The sequence below is a fragment of the Osmerus mordax genome, chromosome 2 (genome assembly GCF_038355195.1).
Source record: "Osmerus mordax isolate fOsmMor3 chromosome 2, fOsmMor3.pri, whole genome shotgun sequence".
Taxonomy (NCBI): domain Eukaryota; kingdom Metazoa; phylum Chordata; class Actinopteri; order Osmeriformes; family Osmeridae; genus Osmerus; species Osmerus mordax.
Genome location: NC_090051.1, coordinates 7,508,104 through 7,524,674, shown reverse-complemented (window position 1 = coordinate 7,524,674; position 16,571 = coordinate 7,508,104). Strand labels below are relative to the sequence as shown.

The 16,571-nt window shown below is 40.2% G+C and overlaps 1 protein-coding gene across 6 annotated transcripts in view; it reads left to right on the top strand.

The window, feature by feature from the left end:
- lss (lanosterol synthase (2,3-oxidosqualene-lanosterol cyclase)) overlaps positions 1-16,571 on the top strand; it is a 79,796-nt gene that overhangs the window by 31,659 nt on the left and 31,566 nt on the right. For 5 of the 6 annotated variants that reach the window (XM_067262018.1, XM_067262017.1, XM_067262016.1 and 2 more), the window contains exons 6-13: positions 203-299; positions 5,293-5,428; positions 7,727-7,835; positions 7,949-8,067; positions 13,462-13,559; positions 14,494-14,521; positions 14,655-14,711; positions 14,907-14,978. In XM_067262018.1, coding sequence (XP_067118119.1) covers positions 203-299; positions 5,293-5,428; positions 7,727-7,835; positions 7,949-8,067; positions 13,462-13,559; positions 14,494-14,521; positions 14,655-14,711; positions 14,907-14,978 — 716 coding nt within the window. The remainder of the gene's footprint in view (positions 1-202; positions 300-5,292; positions 5,429-7,726; positions 7,836-7,948; positions 8,068-13,461; positions 13,560-14,493; positions 14,522-14,654; positions 14,712-14,906; positions 14,979-16,571) is intronic. The other variant, XM_067227545.1, reaches the window with a different exon arrangement.

The window sequence follows — 16,571 nt, the reverse complement described above, 5'->3', positions numbered from 1 at the left end:
GAGGTCCAAATATGAATGGTTTTGTTCTATTTCCAAGATCATGTGAGCTTATTGTCTTGAATAGATTATGTATTCCTGTAAAGAGGCGGCAACACAGTATTCAAAAACATTTATGTACATTATTTTTTAACAAACATGCATTCAAGCCGTGTAAAAGTTAAAAGAAAACGTGCCTTTAGTTTCTATGCTGTCTGTTGAATAGGTGGTGCTGTGGGCATTCCCTCCTGGGGTAAATTTTGGTTGGCCATTCTGAATGTGTACAGTTGGGAAGGACTGAATACACTCCTACCAGAAATGTGGTATGCTTGCCCTAGTGGAATGAATTTCACAGATTACCTTAATTTTTTATTAGTAGTGCCCTGATTTAGTTGACCAAATCCATAAACCATACATATATACAAACCCATTTCCAAAAACGTTGGGATGTTTTCTAAAATGCTGCTAAAAGATCTGTGATTTGTCAAGTCTCTTGAAACTTTAATTAACTGACAAAAGTACAAAGAAAATATATTCATTGTTTTCACTGACCAACTTAATTGTATTCTGTAAATATAAACAAATTCAGAAGTTGATGACTGCAACACACACACAAAAAATGGCAAAATAAGACTGAAAAGTGTATAGAATATTCATCCATCCATCGTCCACCGCTTATTAGACGGTTGCGGCTGGAGAAGGAGGAAACTTTTAGGAGTGGGGACAGAGACAGATTCAAGGAGTCGAAGTACAGGTTTAGCAAGGCGGTCAGAGAGGCTAAACGACTGTACTCAGAGAGACTAAAACAACAGTGCTCTGCCAACGACTCTGCTTCTGTCTGGAGAGGGCTCAGGCAGATTACCAACTACAAGCCCAGAGCCCCCCACACCACTAACGACTCCAGCTTGGCCAACGACCTGAACAAGTTCTACTGCAGATTTGAAAGACAATGGGACTGTCCTGAACTACCCCTTCCCACCCAAGTGGACTCCCCCCGCCCCCTCACCACAGTGATGACTCTTTCCATTCAGGAGAGAGAAGTGAACGGACTGTTCAAGAGGCAGAACCCCCCCAAAGCAGCTGGGCCGGACTCTGTCTCTCCTGCCACCATCAAGCAGTGCGCTGACCAGCTGTCCTCGGTGTTCACCAACATCTTCAACACCTCCCTGGAGAGATGCCATGTGCCAGCCTGTTTCAAGTCCTCCACCATCATCTCTGTGCCCAAAAAGCCATGGCCAACAGGACATAATGACTACAGACCCGTCGCCCTGACCTCTGTGGTAATGAAGTGTTTCGAGCGCCTGGTGCTGGCACACCTCAAAGCCATCACAGACCCTCTACTGGACCCCCTGCAGTTTGCCTACAGAGCCAACAGGTCTGTGGATGACGCAGTTAACATGGCCCTCCACTTCACCCTACAGCACCTGGACTCCCCAGCATCCTACGCCAGGATCCTGTTTGTGGACTTCAGCTCTGCCTTCAACATCCCCGCCCTGCTTCAGGACAAGCGCTCCCAGCTGAACGTGCCCGACTCCACCTGCAGGTGGATCACAGACTTCCTGTCTGACAGTGGAGATGGTTGTGGACTTCAGAAAGAATACAGCCCCACTCACCCCCATCAGTCTGTGCGACTCCCCAGTCAACACTGTGGAGTCCTTCCGCTTCCTGGGTACTATCCTCTCCCAGGACCTCAAGTGAGAACTGAGCATCAGCTCCCTCACCAAGAAACCACAACAGAGGATGTACTTCCTGCGGCAACTGAAGAAATTCAGCCTGCCAAGGACAATGATGGTGCACTTTTACACAGCCATCATTGAGTCCATCCTCACTCCCTCCATCACCATCTGGTATGCTGCTGCCACTGCCAAGGACAAGAGCAAACTGCAGCGTATCATCCGCACTGCTGAGAAGGTGATCGGTTGCAATCTGCGTACCCTCAAAGACCTGCACACCTCGAGGACCCTGAGGCGAGCGAGGAAGATTGTGGCTAATTCCTCCAACCCTGAACACACTCTGTTTCAACCACTCCCCTCCGACAGGATTTAGTTGGACCAAAACCTCAAGCCACAAGAACAGTTTCTTTCCTTCAGCTACTAGCCTTATTAACAAGGCCCCAAACTGACACTCTGTCACTTTACCTCATACACTCTGTCACTTTAACACATTCTGTATTATTTTTTGCTATATTATTTTATTTATCGTATATTATATTGTATAGCCCTAGTATTTTATTTTGTTGTAAATTTAAATGTTCACTGTATGCACCTGCCCACCAAAGTAAATTCCTTGTTTGTGACCAGTTACTTAGCGACTAAACACGATTCTGATTCTGAATTGCCATGACCGGAGATACACTTCGGACCACCCTGAAACCCCTATGTCCAACAAGGTGGACTGTGCGGAATATTGCAATTAGAGCTGTGCTTGGGCAGTATGAGCGGGTACTAAGAAGCCTAGAGGAGATGGCAAAAAGTGCATCCAAGACAGCATCAACTGCCAGTGGCTTATTTGAGCACTTCAGCAAAGGCAAGACTGTGTTGGGCCTCACACTTGCCTCTGCTGTTCTTGGAGAACTTGAATGCCTAAACACTTCACTGCAGAAAAAAACCCAGACTGTCTCTGGTATGCAGGCTGCAGTCGAGTGTGTGCAGACATCTCTTAGGGGTAAGAGAAATGAAGAAAGATACCTTGCACTGTATGAAAAAGCAACAACGTTGATTGATTCCAATGAATCAATTGAATCCATTGAGAATAATAATAATGCTTTTTTTATGTTGCGGTTATATATTTTTTCTTCATAATTTCCCCCCATCTTAATGTCATTCAATAAATACGCTGGCATAAATAAATAAATATAGTGTTGTATATTATGGTAGAGTTTATATCCAATCATATTTCAGCTAGCTTGTGTTGTCAGGTTCTATGAAATCTGCCTGAGGCCTTCAGAATCAACAGAGCAGGCTCCCGTGCTCTGTAAGTGAACGGAGACAGTCAGTTGCGATAGCCAATCAGATTTCGAGTCTGCGACACCAAGGCCAGCTAGAAGGTCTTACGCTGAACTTGACATGTACGCATCCTGTGATTGGATAAGTACTTGTGAGATCCTGAAAGAGGGCAATCCATTAGCGAGAGAGATAAATAATGTGGCGCATTGGCACAGCTGACTGAAGTGACTTCAGTCACAGCTGCGCCAACATGTTCAATTGTTTTGCTGTTGCATATTCTCCAAAACAAATGCAAATAATCAGTTTACTTCGATTTTCAATAAATAGTTTGTTTCGTTATCGTCTCGTTGGTGACTTATATGAAACTGCGACAATGCGCTGTTTATTGGACAAACTTGTTTAAGCTCACATAGTGTATTTTTGGTGGACAAACTTTGTTGACTCATCTCTTAAAATCGCCTTTTATTTTTGAGTTTTGACAGTATCCGTGATCTTGGTTTCCTACTCTTAATTGTGAATGCGAGCTTATTGATTTTAAATGCTCCAGAGATTAAGTGTTGCTCGACTAGCCTATTAGGTGATGTAATGTGTAAGTGTGATTCTGTATGGATTCTCGAGCCGTGGTGTCATATTGATGGCATTATGAGGTGTATTAATATAGGTATGACTAAGAATGACGTCACTGAAGGCTTATGCGTGAAATGCACGGCCCGCCACTGCTATAACTACATTTGAACAAGTTGAGACAACCCTTCAGTTACTATCAATTATCCAGGAGTATTAATTATGGTTCCTCAATATACAGTACATTTAACATATTACAATGTGTTAGAGCAGTAATTTTGGTGTCCCCCTCAGGAATTGCTCTTGAGAAAATGTCATATATTTTGTCATATATAATTGTCCCCCCTAAAGTTGATAGCAGATTTTTGCCACTGGTATCCGCATATTAAAATGGGTTTTAAGGGCAGCGAGTTTCCCACAATTATCTAGAGAACCGGGCACTGCAAAGTTAATATTTTGCAGATGTCCTTTTTATAATCCAACGGAGGAATCAAATCAGTGACATAATGTTTTGAATTTTAAAAGGCATTGAATACTTAATATTGAAATTTAAACAACACCGAATTCTCACATGAATATATTTCAATGGAAGAAAAAAAAATCAGATTGCTCAAATTTGAGAAAAGAATTTGAGCCCAAAAAATTAGAGTCTATCAAATTCGGAACAAAAAATGTTTTTGGCTCGAATTTTTTAAATTCGAAATTTTTCAGCTATAATTTGATAGGCTCGAATTGTTTTGGATCTAAATTTGTAAGCTAGAATTTTTTTGGCTAGAATTTGAGCAACCTGAATTTCCGAGCATTGAATTTTTGGATCATAATTTTTTTTACATTGAAATATATATTCATATGTGAATTCGGTGTTGTTTAAATTTAAATATTAAGTATTCAATGCCTTTTTAAAATTCAAAACAGTATGTCACTGATTTGCTTCCATAGAAAACAGGCATCCAACAGGAAGAATATTATTGAAGTCGGTGCACAAAACCCAAGGCTAGCTAACTAGACAATATTTAAAGTTGAGGATTTATTTCAGTAGGTATAGCAGGAAGGTTATTATAGCTACAATTACATAACATTGAATCAGCTGCTTTCAAAGGGTTTCCTTTATGGATAAAATGCTGGCTAGTTAACAGAACAAAATAAAGTGGATTCGGGAAACCCATGGATGCAAAATAAATTGTTCCAGAGCTGCCGCGCTACTACTTTCGAAGACTAGTTGGAGCAGGGATACATTTGGGCATCCACTGACTTGTTGGAGGAATCCTCAGCAGAGCAGAAGTCTGTGCAAACTAGCTCGAGAGGTCTTGATGTAGTGATGCTCTTGAAGGGGACCTGTGCCTCAGGCTCGTGTGACTTGTTGAAGACCCACCTGCAGTAGAATCACACATAATCCTTTACATCTTTGTCCAGTCCATGCCAGTACACTTGTAAAACTGCACCAATTACTTCCCCAAAAATTTAAAAGTGAATAAATGTAAAAGTGTAATTAAAAGGAAAGGTGATAAACACAGTGGTAATACATTTTTGGTGTTTTAATTTGATTATATTAACAAAATACAATTCAATTGATCAGTGAAAAAAATTGTTTTCTTTACTTTTGTCAGTTAAATAAAGGTACAAGAGAATTGGCATATCAAAGATTTTTTGTTTATTGCATTTTACAAAATATCCCAACTTTTCTGGAAATGGGGTATTTACAATGCTGAACAACTAAAGTGGTCTCTTATTGTTTCATACATTCATTTTACTTCAGACTAATTCCAGCCCATTGAACATGTTTGTTTGTCTTTTTAACACTTTTCAGGTTGTTTCCTAGCTGGATGCCGGCGCACCCAGCCACTCTGTGGTGCCACTGCCGTCAAGTGTATCTGCCCATGAGCTATTGCTACGCTGTCAGGCTGACAGCTAAAGAGGATCCCCTGGTGCTAAGCCTCCAACAGGTGCAGTACCTGTATTAGTGCACATAGAAGCAACATGATTACTCTTTTGGGTATGTTGCATAGACCATTAAGTAGACCATTAAGTAGACCAAGACAGGCTAGGCTCCAGAATAAATTGGATGGAGGGTGGGGGCATTTGGTTTCCACAAGGGGGCTTTTTTTGTATAGCGCTCTTATAGAAACATATAGCTAAAATAATGGGGGAGGGGGGCACCACTGCTCAGTGGTGCATTGAAGCTTGCAAAACAGAGTAACAGAACTAGCCAGAAGTTGCGCAGTAGAGTAGCTCACCGTGCTCCTGGCTCCAAGGCTCATGCACGCTCACAACCACCTATACACATCAAACTTTGCAACACTAACAACCACTCGTGAACATGCAAGCTCTAGGAAAACAAAAGCATAGCTGGAGGGGAATAAAACTAATAACTAATGTATTGCATCAAGGTTGTCATTAATATAGCCTTTTGAATTCTAATGTCTTATCTAAATTATATAAGCTAAATAACCCAGTTTGGGATATTTTGTAGTTTTATTCAATAAATCAATAAAATTACAAGAACAAGCCGGGTGCCAAAACGGAAATGCAATATCACCAATGTCAATCTGGGCCTTTGCTTCAAGCTAAGGAGCTGGGTTGGGAGCATGGTATGTTGTCATAAGTCCTAAAATGTTCCTGAATTTGAGAGAGGTCAGGCTACTGAAATAAAAGATGCAATCAAGATAATGTCAACCATTGTCAGTTTTCAGGATCATAGATATTTATTAGCATTGTACGATGCAGTCGATGATGAAGATGTCTGTGACACACAAACACAGAGATTCCTGGAATTATCGATGATCGTGAAGACATACAATGACGATGACATGCGTCACACGAAAACATTTCACCAGCTGCCGAAACGATTGCTGCAGTGCGCCAGCTGATCGCGACTCTTTGCGGCGCTTCGCAGGCAGTGTGTTCCAAGCGTAACGCTATTTCAGGCATGCCACCACAAGCTAACTCTAACTAGCTACTTCTCGATACAAAAAGGGAAACGTAAATCTGAATATGAAATCTAAGTGGTTCGCAATTTGCATTTATCATTTCTATTTTCTGATATGATACTGTATCTGGATAAGAGTGTCTGCTAAATGACTAAATGTGTATCTATCGCCATTGCTGTATCTATTGCTATTATCCCTATCACTTTACCACAAGCTCACCACACTCATGGTACAGTAACTACAGTGGTTGAGAATTCAAGATGAAATTTGGAAATTATAATTGGACAAACGCAATGTCAATGTGGTATTCTGGTTGTTGATTGGAAAGGGAGGAGGTCCTCCCTTGGAGCATCATTTGACATGTTTTGGCCAATAACAGATTAACATGTATTAATTATTGCATTAAATTGATATGAGATCCCGCAGAGGACAACAGAAGCCCGTCCTACTCTGCCCCCTTACTCCACGCAACCCCTTTGCCCTCTGCCTACAGGTTAAAGCATTTTAATCAGAATTTCAATAATGGATTTTTCCCAAAGAGAGAAATTAGTTGATATATTATACTAAGATTTGGTAATGGTTTATTTACTTTACTTTTGCATTTTTCAATTTTTTTGAAAAATTGAGGAGGAGTAACCTCCTCTGCCTCTATGGACCAACCTCCACTGGTATCCACAGTGCCAGCTCCATAACAGCAAGTCAATAAAGTGGATACTTTTTTTTCAGTATACAGTCGATCAGTGAATTTTGTTGGGGTAATTCATTCACCCACACTACACAAGTTCATTCTAACATTAGCAAGATGGCATTTATCTCTAATAAATGGCTTGCTCACCTCAAATAGACTGCACGTTTACTTCTAATAAACAACATGTTCACCTTGTAAAATCTAGAATGTACACTCAATTTTAGGGATATTTACTGAAGGCATATTTACCTACCTGTAATATAGAATAGAAGATGTGGCACTAAAGCCAGTTTAACCTGGAATACATGGCTTTCTTCCAATCAGTGTTCTCCTTAACTTTAGTACCCATCATGCAACACACATGTAACCTTTTAAGGATATTTATTTTTCGTAAATGCAAAGCACTCATCCAAACAATGTCATCTGTGGCCCCACACGTCCTTGGGTCTTGAGATGAAAACCTTAACAATTACAACTTTGCACAGTCCCGGTTCTCGACCTAATTGTTCCACTAAAAACTCAGACAGACACACAGACAGAGATTCCTTGCGTTATGGTGTAGATACAATCTTAAAAATTATTTAGCATGTTTTGACTAATAACTTCTCCCTCTCTCTATTGTACAGGAACTCTATGTTCAAGACTATGCCACAATCAACTGGATTGCTCAAAGGAACAATGTAGCAACTTGTGACATGTACACACCATACAGTACACTGCTCACAGTGGCTTACAGTAAGTAATCAGCACTCTCACTGATGGAGAGATAGAACTCCATGGAACATCCACCATAACAATTTACATGACAAAATCTCACTCTGAACCTTATACTTTTTGATCCTCACTAGTGGTCATGAACGTATATGAGGCCCATCACAGCACTGCACTGCGAGGCAGGGCAATCAAAGAGCTGTACGACCATATCCAGGCAGACGACCGCTTTACCAATTTTATCAGTATCGGCCCGGTAAGAGAAAACTAAGGTTGAAGCTATGTTCCGCTAGTGGAAATTTGGTCAAATATATTGTCATAGACACAGATTAAGTTTATAGATGTATAAATAATGTATATGGATTACTACCATTAAAGATGCTTTTAGGCAAGGACAACAGTGTCAACTGTACAGCACATCAGTGGCATTATTAGGGGTAACAATCCATGCCTTCAGTTGGTTTTTACCCAGACCCAAATCTTTATTAAGGAATGGATTTTGAAATAGCTTATACAAGCCTGTACTTTACCTTTCAAATAAAAGCATACGAAAATTTGAAAAGATCACAGTATATTTGACAGGTTCACTCTGAAACATCTTTGCGTCATTAAGAGCAGTGCATGCTTCATGCTTGTAAATAGTGAGTTGGGAGTGATTGTGATGCCATTGTAAGGGTGGGTGTCAACCTGGCCCCACCTCTCATATGCTAAAGTTGGGAGTTTCTGGACAGACTCTACTTGATGGCTCTCACACCCCATTGTGTAAAGATTTGGTCTGATTGGTTGGTCTTGTGTATAAAGGCAATTTTAATGCATTGTCCTGTGGATTCTTCATCTCCTGAGACCTTCTCCGCAGTTCTGTCTTGTCCTTGTGCTCATTCTCCTTGCTCAGCTCTTGCTGTCTCTCTGATTTACAATAATCATGGTAGCGTAGGTAAGAGTTAACTTTCATTTTGTAACATGTTTGCCTTGTAATTAATTTCATTCATTTGCAATGTCATTAAATGTATATTTCATGTAACCTTACTTTGACCATTCTTGCTCTGATTTAACCCATAGAGTCAAATAACTGTAATTGGGTGTGCTCAAGCCTTCGGCGAGAGCACAACCTTTGTTCTCTCACATATATATTTATTATTGTTTATTTTCGCCCCCCTAAAACTCAGTCAATATTTGGCCTACATAGACAATCTAGGTGTCAAAAGTTTCGTCTTGGTAGCGATTGAGTTGCTTCTATTGGGATTTACGTTCCGTTGCATGGTTTAGGCTCAAGTTAAGTTTTTGTGGCGAAAAGTGAAGCTAACGGTGGCTAATTTGCTAGCCACAGTCACTGACGTTACTAACGTCACTACGTCACGAAAACACGCGTGACTACCTGTAGCAGAATAGTCGTTTCGCATCTGTTAACTTGGGGGATAGCTAGGCTAACTATAGCTTTACTGCAAGGCAGCTGCAGAAACGCCACAGGTAAAGATAGGTAGGGGAGTCAGGTGGCTGAGCGGTGAGGGAGTCGGACTAGTAATCCGAAGGTTGCCAGTTCGATTCCCGGTCATGCCAGCTGACGTTGTATCCTTGGGCAAGGCACTTCACCCTACTTGCCTCGGGGGAATGTCCCTGTACTTACTGTAAGTCGCTCTGGATAAGAGCGTCTGCTAAATGACTAAAATGTAAATGTAAAGAGGCCAGGGTGATAACTATTTACTCATTTTACTTGATGTGAAACACAATTGTGAAATGTAATGTACAATATTAGCTGATATTATTAAGGAAGTAGGCCCACATCTACTTTCGGAAACGGTAGTCTACTATTTCACTGAAGCATTAGCATCATGACATTAGCCTCTGTTGCCCGGGCAACACATACTACAGTGGTCAATGCAATGCATCTGTTTTCAATCGTTAAAATAAACATTCCTCACAAATACATTTTCGTTGTAGGATTTATTATGACATTACATTACAAGTAACGATTTGTTGGTGACATTATCATTACCTGTGGTTTCAAACCAGTGTTGCTCACTGCAATGCTGTAGCCTACGCGAGACACACTACAAAAACATCTGTTTAGGAAGTCAAACGGCTCCCCTTACTTAAATCAAGTCTTTCAATAGGTGAAACTATCTGACTACTAACCTGAACTTCATTGCCTCAGCCTAAACTTTGTCAATCTGTTCAAGAAAATAATTAATAAAAATTAATAATTAATTTTAGCCTAAACCGTACAACGGAACGTTAAATCGAATTCAACCAACTTAATCGCTACGGTACCAAGACGAACACAGCAGTAGTCTAGTCCTGTACTGTAGTAGAATTTAGTGGGGCAGCTTCTCCACACAGGGCTATATCGCATTTTGCGTTGTTACTGACAATGAGCTACCAGTGAGCTTTTTTATGAATGAGCAATTTTCCACTAAATAAATGTCAAGCTTATTTACGTTTTGGGGGGCATATTTTCAGTTAGCAGATGGTACTGTTTGAATCGCGATTCCATCTTCTACTGCCGGTAACGTCGTAGAATAATCTTCAAAGGGGGTTCTTTATTCATGAATGAATGCAATATGAGTAGGCTACATGCCTGCAATATCACGAGAAGGGAAAATTTAAAAGGACGTTTAAGTCATAGAGATTAGGTAAATTTTTACACCGGTCTGCCAAATGTATTTGTTAATTCGGCTATGAGGCTGCCTCTTGCAGGGGAAATGAGAAGACATCATATTTCATTCTACACTTCACTCGTATTTTGAGTTGTAAATAATCAATCAGAAAACAAAAGAATACGCTCACACGTCGAATTGATAGGCTCCCAATTTGATAGGAGCTCTGAAAAAGAGCAGTTCTGAGCATCAAAAAAAGATGCTTTTAAATCTATGTAATCTTTATAAATTATAAGTAGGCCCTATGTATTTTTATATAAAATATACCAAATATCAGTTGTAAAAATGTCATTAAAAAACGGACCCCTGTGCAACTGACGCAAGCAAGCAAGCACACCCTACAATTTCCCCAGAAATTGTACCCTCTCTAGTTGGGTGTGCTCTCAACCTTTGTTCTCTCACATATATATTATTATTTTTTTTTTTATTTTTTATTTTTTTCTAAAACTCAGTAAATACTTGGCCTACATAGACAACGTAGGTGTCAAAAGTTTCGTCTTGGTAGCGATTGAGTTGCTTCTATTGGAATTTACGTTCCGTTGCATGGTTTGGGCGTAGGTTAAGTTTTTGTGGCGAAAAGTGAAGCTAACGGTAGCTAATTTGCTAGCCACAGTCACTGACGTTACTAACGTCACTACGTCACTAACGTCACGAAAACACGCGTGACTACCTTTGCCAGAACATTCGTTTCGCATCTGTTAACTTGGGGGATAGCTAGGCTAACTATAGCTTTACTGCAAGGCAGCTGCAGAAACGCCACAAGCAAAGAGGCCAGGGTGATAAATATTTACTCATTTTACTTTGTGATATGACACACAATTGTGATGTGTAATGTACAATATAAGCTGATATTATTAAGGAAGTACATCTACTTTCGGAAACAGTAGTCTACTATTTCACTGAAGTATTAGCATCATGACATTAGCCTGTGTTGCCCGGGCAACACATACTACAGTGGTCTATGATGTATCTGTTTTCAATCGTTAAAATAAACATTCCTCACATATACATTTTCGTTGTAGGATTTATTATGACATTAGTAAACGATTTGTTGGTGAAATTACCATTACCTGTGGTTTTAAACCAGTGTAGCTCACTGCAACGCTGTAGCTTACGCGAGACACACTACAAAAACATCTAGCTACAGTACACAGCTGTTTAGGAAGTCAAACGGCGACAGAAAATGTTCGGCACTCCCCTTACTTAAATCAAAAGTCTATCTAACTACTAACCTGAACTTCATTGCCACAGCCTAAACGTTGTCAATCTGTTCATGAAAATAATTAATTTCAGCCTAAACCGTACAACGGAACGTTAAATCCAATTCAACCAACGCAATCGCTACCAAGACGAACACAGCAGTAGTCTAGTACTGTACCGTAGTAGTACAATTTACCGGGGCAGCTTCTCCACACAGGGCTATATCGCATTTTGCGTTGTTACTGACAATGATCGCTACCAGTGAGCTTTTTATGAATGAGCAATTTTCCACTAAATAAATGTCAAGCTTATTTACGTTTTGGGGGGCATATTTTCAGTTAGCAGATGGTACCGTTTGAATCGCGATTCCATCTTCTACTGCCGGGTAACGTCGTAGAATAATATTCAAAGGGGTTGTTTATTCATGAATGAATGCAATATGAGTAGGCTAAATGCCTGAAAATATCATGAGAAGGGAAAAACTTTAAATGACGTTTAAATCATAGAGATTAGGTCAATTTTTACACCGGTCTGCACTAATGTCACGAAAACACGCGTGACTACCTTTGGCAGAACATTCGTTTCGCATCTGTTAACTTGGGGGATAGCTAGGCTAACTATAGCTTTACTGCAAGGCAGCTGCAGAAACGCCACAAAAAAAGAGGCCAGGGTGATAACTATTTACTCATTTTACTTTGTGATATGACACACAATTGTGATGTGTAATGTACAATATAAGCTGATATTATTAAGGAAGTACATCTACTTTCGGAAACAGTAGTCTACTATTTCACTGAAGTATTAGCATCATGACATTAGCCTGTGTTGCCCGGGCAACACATACTACAGTGGTCTATGATGTATCTGTTTTCAATCGTTAAAATAAACATTCCTCACATATACATTTTCGTTGTAGGATTTATTATGACATTAGATTACAAGTAAACGACTTGTGGGTGAAATTATCATTACCTGTGGTTTCAATCCAGTGTATCACTGCAACGCTGTAGCCTACGCGAGACACTACAAAAACATCTACACAGCTGTAGGAAGTCAAACGGCGACAGAACATGTTCGACACTCCCCTTATATCGCATTTTGCGTTGTTACTGACAATGATCGCTACCAGTGAGCTTTTTATGAATGAGCGATTTTCCACTAAATAAATGTCAAGCTTATTTACGTTTTGGGGGGCATATTTTCAGTTAGCAGATGGTACTGTTTGAATCGCGATTCTATCTTCTGCCGGTAACGTCGTAGAATAATCTTCAAAGGGGGTTCTTTATTCATGAATGAATGCAATATGAGTAGGCTAAATTCCTGAAAATATCACGAGAAGGGAAAACTTAAAAGGACGTTTAAGTCATAGAGATTAGGTCCATTTTTACACCGGTCTGCCAAATGTATTTGTTTTGATTCAGCCTGTCAGCTGCCTCTTGCAGGGGAAATGAGAAGACATCATATTTCATTCTACACTTCACTCGTATTTTGAGTTGTAAATGAGCAGCAAAAAAAAGATGCTTTTAAATCTATGTAATCTTTATAAATAATAAGTAGGCCCGATGCATTTTTATATAAAATATACAGACCCCTGTGCAACCGACGCAAGCAAGCACACCCTACAATTTCCCCAGAAATTGTATCCTCTCTAGTTCTATTTGTATTGCCATTATTTGGTTCATGCTAATACACTGTTCAGTTTCCCATCTTCCTTTAACCATAGGGGAATTAGTTTTGGTTGTTTGGCCAATATTTAACCCCCTACACCATGATTGACCTTGTTGTCTCCCCCTTAGATCTCCAAGGTTATCAACATGCTTGTGCGCTGGCATGTGGACGGACCATTTTCCTCTGCCTTCCAAGAGCATGTGGCCAGAATTCCAGACTACCTCTGGTCAGTCATTCCAAAATTAATTCCCACATTATATTATGAATGGGACTGCAGTTGAGGTGTGCATAATCACAAATACATAATGGTAGTTCCAACCCCACAGTGTGAGACAAAACTGATACACCCAACATCTGGTCAATCTAGTCTGGTTACCTTGTGATTGAACAACACTGTTACCTTAAGGCCTCCACATACGACAGGCGATTTGCAGGCAACCATGTAGAGACAGAAATGACATGCCGTCATGTAAATAAGATAAATAACATGAGGCCATTTAGTTTGTTTAATAAAAGAGCAAGCTATAGACCTGTTGTATAGGAAAGGTAACCTTAAATGACTTATTTTGTGATCTGGCGCTATATATATATATATAAAAAAAAAATATATATAAAAAATATATAATTTTTTTAAATTCTGAACTTGACCTTCCTTGGCGGGTGGGGGGTGCCGTTGGGGGGGCGGCCCCCCCAATATAATGGTATGGGAAACACTGATATATATATATATATATATTGAAATAGACCTACCTATGCAGAAACTATTTGCCACCTATATAGACCTATTCAGAATTGATTTGACTCCACCTCCCCCCTCCACCCGTGTGTGGTGGCCTTTAGATGTGTGCTGGATAGTGTGCAGGCAAGCTCAGCGATAAACGTGAATAGAGAAAGAGATAACAAGGTGAATAGCCTGAACTACATCCAATTGTGGGTATGTATTGGCCAGATTCATCAAGCCATGTATGTGGTCATAAGCCTCGAAAGCTAAATTATTTACACATGGGAGGTGTTAAGCGGACCTGTGGTCAATCAAAATCAGTCTCTACTCCATTAAACTCTTTAAACAATGTACATGTTTACAAACGGAACTTAAACAAATTCAGCAGAATTTTACTGTTAAGAACTCACAAACTAACAAATGGCCTTCAATTGTTTAGGTTGGGTTTGGATGGTATGAAAATGCAGGTATGCAATTATTAAATCATAGAGTCAAATCTTTATTGATTTTGTTTATTTGATATTCAAACACTTTGCCACATTCCTCCAGTATACTCACCCTTTTTGTATGCCTCACCCTTATTTGCATGATGTTTCAAAGGGAACCAATGGATCACAGCTATGGGACACAACTTTTGCAGTACAGGCCTTCTTAGAGGTGATGTATTGATATCAACTTGACCTCTTTAAGACAAAAATCTAAAATGGACTCTAAAAATGCAACCATTGAATTTATTTTATGGCATCAATGGCAATTGATGGTGTATTTGTTTTGAAATTATGTTTTTAATATAGCCTAGTGCAAACTATTTTATGCATATTTCTGGTTGTTGAAGCATGTGTTTTCTTTTAGGCAGGAGCCCAGAACAACCCCAAGCTTTCAAACTGCCTTAGACAGGCCTACCAGTTCCTTATGGTCACCCAGGTGAGAATCCACAGTAGCAGTTTAGGCCACAGAGCAAGAGGAGCAAGGCCAATTCTATGCAAATTGTGCGTACATTTCGCCACTGTGTCATTGAGCTACAAGCAATTGTTTGCTATTCCTATAAATATTATTTAGGTTATAACAGTCTGAATTAAATATTTGTGCTACGAAACACATACCACATCTGCTGATAGAAAATTGAATCGCAGTCTTGTAAGGCAGGGCCAAAATGGCTGAATGTGCCGCTGGCAGCAATGCAACAGAAACAGGAGGAAAAAAGCTGTAAACTAGCTTTTCCCTGTGCGATAAAAAAAAAAAAAAAAACTGGGTGATAAAACACCCATATCTAAGAAGTCAAGAAAGCAGGATCCTGGAATTTGATATACTTTTCTTTTCACTGCGGTGAAATGAACGGCGCTTGGCGCTTAATGATTAACACAAAAACAATTACACCCTGTCTGAAAAAAACGGAGAATTGACCCATGCCGAAAACCGCCCCTTTTCACCAGAGTATGTCACAAATGTAAAACCGTAAAAAAAAGTCCCATTCCACAAACATAAAATCTGTTACACAAATGTTAAACGGGTTCGACAAGTGTAAATCGCAGTGTACACCCGTGATGTAGCAATGTATGTGTTGTACCCAGACTGTTAAAGGGGGACCACTGGGAGTTGGTGTTCCGGGGGGGGGGGGCGGGGGGGGGCGGGACACCAACTTGGCTGTTAGGTGGCATTAAACTCTGTATAACTCGATACAGCACTTAACTTGGCAGAAAACTTACCTCCATATGTCTGCGCCTCGTCCATTAATTGTATATAGTGGGACAAGTTTAACCCTTAATTCTCAACCAGTGGTGGTTCTAGACAAATTTTACTGGGGGGGCCAAGGGGGGGGGGGGGGGGGCAGTGTTCAATCAGAGGGGCACATTAAAAAACGGAAACAAATGATATTTAAACATTAAATACTTTAATTTTGCTTTACATTAAAATCATACAAACGGCTCTGGCTCTCCCTCTTCCAGCTCCTCAGCTCTATCAATACCTTGATATGTTTCTCTCACTTTTTTATTTACTAGGGCAAAAAAGGCTGCAATGTCCCTTCCTCGTTTCATGATGACTACTAGAAGAAGAAAAACAAAGTGTAAAATAAAAATTCTGTCAGCTCAGGGGAGCCACAGGGGGGGCCAGGGAAATTTTTACATGGCCTTGGCCTTGACTTGGTCTGTGGACCCCTCAAAGTCTTGGTCTTGTCTCTGTCTGTGAGAAATATTAATCTATCAAGCATTGCACAGTCAGTCGGTGAACAAGTTTAAGAAAGCTTTATTGCTTGCGGCCGGCCCACAAGGAGACAAAAACATCACACGCCATTGTGCTACAAAGTTTTGTCTGCTAGCATGTTGCGCTAGCTAGCTATTTAAACAGACCCGCTCTTGACAGTCATTGGTTAAAACAAAGGCATGCAAATGTTCCATGGCTCTTCTTTCATTGGCTCCCTTGCATAGACCTGGCGCGCATGTGTGCGTGTTTACGTGTGTACATGTTTACGACATCAACCCTGCACAACAACATAACAACAGGATCTCCGGTCCTGGG